The following is an 8,798-nucleotide window of genomic DNA, read 5'->3' on the forward strand; positions in this document are numbered from 1 at the left end:
TTGCTCCCCCCCCCCCCCCCGCCGTTTCCCTCTACCTGGCTCCGGGCTCCAAGGCCACATTCCTCAACCAAAGGCCATAGGTACCATCCAGTGGACCTTTCCTATAACTCAGCTCTTTCCCCAGATTCCCGAATCTGTTCTCCACATGGACGGATGTTTGCTGGTCTCAGTCAACTGGTCTCCCAGGAGTCCTAGCTGGTCCTAGCTGGTCCTAGCTGGGGATGCTTTATTATCATGGATTGCTCTCCCTTAACCCTACCAATATCTTCATGAATGGTCCCTTCAGTAATTATCCCCCGTTGTCTATTTAAGGCGCCATGAGTTTCCCTCTGAGACTCTGATTGATTCCTAAGTCTCAGTTAATCCACACTTAACATGCAGAATTTGGGGCTGGATGTGGAGATCAATGAAAAAGGCTCTCCTTCCTTCCTGAGCGTCCAAGGTAAACCAGCAAACAAACAGTTTCCATGCCTTTCCACCTTGTTTTGGCACAGTAGACATTTTAAAAGCAAACAAGGAGAGCCGTGTTCAAAAGTTATAAAGGCAGATGTTTTTAATAAATCTGTGATATTTAAATTTTAAATATGAAGTGACTTATTGCTGCTATCTCATTGAAAGCTTTCTATTTGTTGTGAAATCTTTATTCTAATTAATCAAGTAAAGATTGATGACATTTTTTCCTTTTGGTGCACTAGTTCCTAGTGTCAAGTTCAACATAAGGACCAGTAGTGTTGTCAAGTTCAGCGTAAGGACCAGGAGTGTCCGTGCTCTAGTGCAGCTGTGTCTCTCCTGTCCACACCAGCTAAACATCACTCATATGCAGCATGGACCGGTGGGTCAGGCCCTTGGTCCAGTATCCAGCCCTCAGGTGGATCCTCCTTAACCTGAGTGAGTGTTCCAAGGAGCATTCAGCCGACGTGAGATCCTCGGTAGTCCCAGGGCCACAGGAAAGCCACCCACAAGCTGTTCACCCCTTCCTTCTCAGATAAAAGGCAAACCAAAAGGTTGAAAGCAAAAGGAGGAGGAGGGGGAGCGGGAGGGGATGGAGATTTACTTATTTCCATAAAGATTGATATTGTCTTATTCTTTCTGTCCCCAAAGCACCAAGCATAGTACCTTTCAGGTAATTGACTTTCAATAAATATATGTGAATCTTTTCATTAGGCTCATCTTAATTGCTGTTAGGGTCAGAACATGTGTTTTTTTGTTTGTTTGTTTGTTTTTTGTAAGTATGCTTTTATTGATTTTTTTTTTTTTTTTGAGAGGAAGGGCGAGGGAGAGAGGAACACTGATGTGAGAGAAAATCATCTAGTGGCTACTTCCTGCACGCCCCCTACTGGGGATGGACCCCGAAAGCCAGTATGGACCCTGACTGGGAATGGAATTGTGACCTCCTGGGTCCTAGGTCACCACTCAACCACTGAGCCACACCAGCCATGCCATCAGTTCTTTATTTTAACGGAATCCTTACATAGTTTAGAAGAGAAAAGGAGACTGGCAGTGGCTACCAGGAGTAGTAGCAGCAGTGGGATGTGGTCACCAGGTTGCACACCTGAATTCCTATTTGTCTGACCTTGCGAAATAGCTTGGCTTCTCTAAGACTCCATGTGCTCAACTGTATAGCAAGGCAAAAGCAGTTTCTATTTTTTGGTGTTGTCAAAGTTAATGGAAATAACTCATACAGAGAGTGTAGCTAATGTCTAACTCAAAGTTTCAGTACATTTTTAATAATAAAGCGCTTTATAATTTTAGAAATACTTACATGGCCTTTCCAGAACCTGGCATTTTACTTTTCCCAAAGCTATTCATACATGTCTTGCACTCGAGCCAGAAAAGGAAATTATCTCCTTAGGCTTTATTTTAAAAGTCCACTAGATTATAGTCATTAGTTTTTGTTACTCACCTTGGGAATCTGAGGGCATTGAAAATTGTTGTATTAATAGATGTTTGAAACTTATTACTTACTAAATGCATGTTTTTGGAATTGAATAGGAAATGTTTCATATTATACTTCTATTCATATCCAAAAGTCTGCTAAGAGTAACAAGCTATGAAATCTGCCTGCGTATATTGATAAGAAATGGAGTGTGCTTCAAATGATGTCTCTTGCTGTTCAGGAATTTTACCAGAAAGTTTGGCTGTGTGTCCTTAATTTGGGATTTTGTAGTTCATGGTCTTGGCCAAACCAAATCAAAAGAACAACCTGGCCTACTCGCAGGCACCCTTTTTGAGGGCATATGTGGACACCAGCTCTAAACCATCCCAGTGTCCTGCTTCGGCCTGACCTTGAAATCTAGTGATTAGCTGTTGACACCTGGACCAAAAGGCATAAAACACAGAGAGGCCAACATCACGTGTCTGTTTCATCCTCACAACATGTTTACATGCTTCCTGATTTGGGGATGGGGAACACTCTTCTTGGCAGTACTTGGTAAAGGCCTGACAGATCACTGATTGTGTGTGACATGATCGGGTATGTCTTTGAAAAATGCCCCTCTGTCTCGAGTAGGAAGAATGAATTCTATGGGAACATTAAAATAAGTGACTGTTCTTCTCAGGTGTGAGTTAATAGCCGAAAAGATTCGATGGCCATAGATATTGCCATGGGTAAAGATCAACTTGGACGTAAAGCTGACAAGAATTGCAATGGATTTGGTATGATGGATGAGGTAGAGGAGGGTGTAAAAATATATATATTTAAAAGGCAGACTGCACTTACCCAGTGTATACTCATTATACAATTCTGTTCTACAATTGCTCTTTCAGCCCTTCCTACAAATGCTGTCAAATATGGGTTATCTACCAAGTGCATGTGTGTGTGTCTGATCTTACCTGCACTGAAGTTGGACTCCAGTGTCATCTCCCTCTCAATTCAAGCGCATCCTAGGTGCTACAAAACAAAAAACAAACCAACGAAACTTAGTGGTTGAATTAACTGTCACAAATCTCACTTAACTTCATGCTCAGCTCATTGTCATGTGCTCATCTGACACTAAGCCCTGTCTCAGTCACTGTCTGTTATTTCTTCATCCCGAGTTCCAGATGTCATCGGTATCTACGTTCTCCGCAGAGCCTGCTAGGGGTTGACTTGCCAGAGTGAGTCAGGGAGACACATCCAAGAAGTAACTTTTGAAAGACTGTCACTGAGGGAGAATGGAAAAGAACTCCAAAAGTAGACACAAGTGGTAAAGCAGAGCCGCTGAGGGATGTTGAGGATAAGAGCTGGGTGAGGGTCCTGTGTCTCATGAGCCCCAGAGGGCATGAGAATTAGAGACTTCAGTCTTTGATGTCCATGTGCGCGATTGGACTCATCACAGAAGTGCTTCAATTACTTTCATTACCGTCTGAGTGAGAAGACAGGTGTGTAGCACTTGCTAGAAAGATTTCCTTCCAAATGGTCCAGATTTTGAAAGTTTGTACTTAAAGGGCTGAGATTTAGTTATAATGAAAATGAACTTCTGTAAAACATCTCATTTCCCAATATGTCAGGGAAGTGAGATATTATGCACATAATCCCAGCATAAAGGAAATTCTCTGTTCCCCAATTATGTACGAAAAGGGAAATATTGATTTGGGTACTTTCTGTTTCAATGTTGAGAAGTAGGTCAGGTAGATTGCATTTCAGGCGACTTACAGGTTCTTTAAGAGCTTCTGCAACACATTATTTGCACGTAGATTTGTGTGTGTGTGTGTGTGTGTGTGTGTGTATTCAATGATTGCTTAGCAGAGTGCCTGGCACATCATAAGTTCTTGTCCTTATTATAACTGTGATTTGATCCATCTTTTTTCTCTTAAATTTTCAATGAAATACTTGGTTTTCCCTTAGGTATCTGTTATTTCTTAGTTTTAATTCATTTGTGCTTTTGTGTATCTCATATGAAGTGGCCTTAAATCAACTGCTTTCTGGTGAGCATCCTCAGAATTATCCCAGATGGTGCCCCTAGAATAAAGAAGAGCCAATGGGAATAGCCATGGTCTTGTGGGACCATTGTGGCACGTGATGGTAAATTGAAGACTCTCTTTCCAAAATCTGGAAATAGACCTGCTTTCAGAAACATAAATTGTACACAGTTATCTTCAAAAAGGAAAATGGGTCATAAGTAGCTTTATTAAAGTATTAACTCATTGCAACTTTAAAAAGTGTTAATCCTTAAGGAAGTATTGATCGAGATCTAATGGACCAAAGAGAAAACGTGCGAGGCATTGAAGACAGACTTTCTTTAATACAAGGAGCCGTTCACAGAAGTGTCGGAGGAACAGAAGGGAAAGGGAAGTAGATGCAGAACAAGCAGGGAGACGTGGGCTTAGCAATTTGATATTGAAGTGTTTACCCTTTGGGAAGACACAGTTCAGACTCGGAAATACCAGATACTGTGATTCCACAAAATTAGGAGTCACATCAACAAGTGTTTGCTGCCTGGCCAGTGTGGCTCAGTCCATGAACCAGGAGATCACGGTAGGATTCCCAGTCAGGGCACATGCCCAGGTTGTGGGCTCCATCCCCAGTAGGGGGCGTGCAGGAGGCGGCCAATCAATGTTTGTCTCTCATCTATGTTTCTCTCTCCCTCTCCCTCTCCCTTCCTCTCTGTAAAGTCAGTTAAAAAATATTTTTTAAAAACGAAGTGCTTGCTTTTTAAAGTAATCCTTTGCTGCCAAAACCGGTTTGGCTCAGTGGATAGAGCGTTGGCCTGTGGACTGAGGGGTCCCGGGTTCGATTCTGGTCAAGGGCATGTACCTTGGTTGCGGGCATATCCCCAGTGGGGGGTGTGCAGGAGGCAGCTGATTGATGTTTCTCTCTCATCGATGTTTCTGACTCTCTGTCCCTCTCCCTTCCTCTCTGTAAAAATCAATAAAATATATAAAGTAATCCTTTGCTGTTGCCTGCTCATCATACTTAGTGCCAGTTGTTATTTTTCCAGGTGTGATCACACACTACGGGCTATATCTGGATGGACTACTCATTCACAATTCCTCAGAGCTCCGCTGCCATGCTTACGGATTCGCTCCGTGGAGCCTACATTCTTTCAGAGTCCAGGCCTGCACGGCCAGAGGGTGTGCTCTGGGCCCACTGGTGAGTGTGTGTGGACAGCCTGGGGGTGATTCCATGCCAGGGGACAGGAACAAGGAAAATGTAGGGCTCTCTGCTGAGCTAGCCTTTCAAGGAGGATGGGGGGGGGATTTTTTTTTATAAAATTTCACTTAGAAGTTAGTAATTGTCTATATTCAACATAAATTTCAAGAGTGCACATAGTGAAGGACAGAACCATCTAAATTTTATTGAAAATAAAATGTGCAAACATACAATTTTGCCTAATTTAGTAACCTAGTTAAAGTACATTTTTTTCTCCCTGATAATGGGCTCTACAACTAAGTAAGTTTAAGTTTAAAAAGTAAAAATAATTGAAAACCTGTAACTGCCACAGAATGACAGTACTGCTCCACAATAATTGGGCTAATCAATGAAAAGATTGAGTTTGCCTCATCTATTAGAATAAAATATTTAAATTTTGTGAGTGTGATATAGCTTCATGAGAACAGTATTTAAAATTACATTAATATCAGCTTTTCATATCCTCATTTCAGAAATCTACAATACATACCCATATTTCATTAGTAGCTAAAAGATTGATGAAATTGTGCTTTTTATTACTGGTGTCATTTTTAAATCCCAATTAATAGTACGTAATTGTCATAGACTAGCAAGCCATTCTTTAGTTTCAAAACATTACATTTTCATTTTGTGTGTCTTTCTTGATTAATGAGATTTACCTTCTTTTAAGGGAAATGCTCATTAGTTTTAGATTCTTTCTGGCAATCTTGACTCATGCCCTGTCATTTTAATGCACTCTGTCTTCATTGAAGAGTGTATTGTATAAATATTACCTTGAAAAACAGCGCCACCATTTAAGTTTTGCTTCCTTATTTTTCATCGCACCTCCCATTTTGTCTCAGCAATTGGTCGCTTTCCAAGCTGCTAATAACGTCATCTGTCTGTGGCACCAAGCTGTGGTCTTCATTGCCATTAAGTGTTTTATAGCCCAGACCCTTGGATGGTTACTTACTCTTAAAAGCAGGAATGGCAATAGGCCAGCTTTTCTTCTTCATTCAAAAAAAAAAAAAGAAAGAAAGAAAGAGAAACAAAAGAGCACTTCACAAGAAATCTGGAACATAGGCTTTTTCAAAAAGAGAATCTGCCAGTTGTGATCCCGGCTACTGCATGGGCTCCCCCCACCCTGTGTCTGGATGTTCCCACAACTTTAACCAGGGGGGACACGGTTATCGATCTGTGTCCTGCGTGAAGGAGGCGATGTGAGCCTCACGAAATCAAATGCCACCGAGCCCTGATGGGCAGGGGGAAACGGAATTGGATTGTAAAACCCACTCTGCCGCGGCCTCGTCCGTTCCAGACCCAGTCTTGACACCAGGGGGACTTACTCTCTCCCCTGGGAGCTCTTCGTTACCCTGCGCTCCCTGTGCGCGCGCTCTTCCCACGTCAGTGATCCAGCTCTACTCACTGGGCTTGAACAACAATGTCTTTATTTAGAACAAGTCAACTGGATGCTGCCAGGAAGTGAAAACCTGTAGTCTTCCGTCGGTTTCTAAAATACTGTGTTCCAATTACAGTGTGCATTATGCCCTTAAGAGACTACATCGGAGTATTCTGAATAGCCCTAGATATCCATCACAATCATGTAGGATATTACAGATGCAGGTCTTTTTAGTTGGTGATCTTTTTTTAATGTGTCCGTATTGATTTAAGGAATGTATGAATCAATCTTAAAAGTCAGACTTCCTTATGATCAAATTACAATATATATATATATATATATATATATATATATATATACACACACAAATGTATATGTGTGTGTATATTATATATATATATATATATATATATATATATATATATATCTCACAGGCATTCTTTATATGAAGCTGGATGTTATAACATCTTATTGAAATAAAAGTTTATAATTTATATTTTTTAATCTTTTTATGGCAGAGAGCAAAGAGTAAATTTTGAGAGAGTCAAATTTTTGGTTCATCGAACAACATTTCTTAATGATAATTCTTAGTTCTTACAAAACCCGCCTATTTATTTTTTATCTGTTACATATTTTTCCATGCATGTGGGGAAATACTATTCAATGTTTTCTATGACAGATGTGTTCTGTAGTCTCAAATGTGGTATGGTTCACCCTCAAAATTTGCAAGTTGCTCATATAAAAGAAAAAATAAGTTTAAAAGGACAAATTTGAAAAATACCATATTTAAAAAATAAAAGTGCATACACAAATTCCATACGCTTACCACTTTAATATAGTATTAGCTCAATAAGTTATTTTCCCCTTACCCTGACCAAGTTTATTACCTCTTATTTGTGGTTCAGAAGGACTTGCTCTGTAGCCATTTAGGAAAAAAAAAAAAAAGATTACTTTGTCACTTGTTTAGTCCTTCTCCGTGTACACAATGTATTTTGCTTTTAAGGAAATCCCAATATGAAAAACAATTTGCAATGTATTGGATCCTAATTTTAAATGCATCATCATATTAAATCTCATAATTGGGGCTTTATATAAGTATGACATAATGAGAAAAAAACAGAAAATGCAACTGAGAACTTTTTAACTGCTTTCCTTACTTTTGGTTATATTGTTGAATTACATTAGAGAGAAACCCTTCACACTTTGTGTCTCTAAAAAAAATACAATTAATTTGTCCCTAGGAAGACCAGTTTGCTTTGGCTTATTTTCCCCCACTTAGCCCGTGTTAGATACCGCTGCCGTTGGAGTCTGAGATTGGGAATTTTATTAGTGTGTCTGGCCTTAGAACATTCATTGGATTCAGTTCCCTGGGGACCCTCTTAAGGACCGAGTCTGAAACTATAGGTCATTGCTGTGTCAGACAGTAAAAACCTGGCTTGTTTTCCTGGCGATGGCATGCTTGTACAGATAAACACCCAGACACACGCGGACACAGGCATTTTCACATTCATTTTTTTACATGAATGTGTGTGTAAGACACCTACATTTTAATTACAATATATGTTAGAGTCGGGAGAATTCTACATGGGAAATCAGCCCACTTCTTACCTGCTGTTATGTCCCATGCCTCCTGGGGAAGCTTACTGTTTCCACTAAGCTTGTGAATCCTCAGCTGTTGCAAAAGGAAAACGATGCCTACTTTTAAAGGGTTGCTGTGAAAATTTAAATATAATTTATACAAGGTTTCTGCTGTTTGGTAAGGGTTTCATCAAGAATGAAACGATTATGAAAATGCCTATTTTCATTGCCCATTTGTGCTCAAATATTTTATTTTGTCTGTGTCATGGGAGGTTTCCATGTGAAATCCAAGCTAACTTTCCAGAATTCCTTTTCCGTGACATTCTTTGTAAGGCAAGTTAGATAATCAAAATTAAAAAAAAAAAATGTAAAGACTGAGTTGGTGCAAAATAGTATAATTGCTAAATTGAATGTGGAGCAAAATCTGGAGTATTTATCCAGATACTTAAGGAAATATTAAAAATATATTTACTTTGAATTAACCAGACATTTGAGGATAATCATATAATTATCTGAAATTGCCCTTAATTCTTCAACTGCTTTAGTCTCATTTTATTTGGAACTCTTTAAAATCATTTCTTTGCAATAGTTTCAACTATATACTTAGACATAATGAAACCAATTGCATTGTTATGAAATATTAAAATGATGAATAGATATTTTTTCAGTCAAGCTTCTTGATCATACATAGCTATTAGACTTAAAAAAAAAAAAAGAGCAGGAGTTATAGAT

General features: G+C 39.5%; 1 protein-coding gene across 1 annotated transcript in view; it reads left to right on the forward strand.

The window, feature by feature from the left end:
* Window positions 1-8,798, forward strand: part of USH2A (usherin) — a gene marked incomplete at its 5' end in the record, with an annotated part of 419,390 nt that overhangs the window by 217,161 nt on the left and 193,431 nt on the right. The window contains one exon of the mRNA XM_080650916.1: window positions 4,920-5,071. Within this exon, the coding sequence (XP_080507042.1) occupies window positions 4,920-5,071 (152 nt within the window). The remainder of the gene's footprint in view (window positions 1-4,919; window positions 5,072-8,798) is intronic.

Source organism: Plecotus auritus, assembly GCF_963455305.1.
Source record: "Plecotus auritus genome assembly, chromosome: 14".
Lineage (NCBI taxonomy): Eukaryota > Metazoa > Chordata > Mammalia > Chiroptera > Vespertilionidae > Plecotus > Plecotus auritus.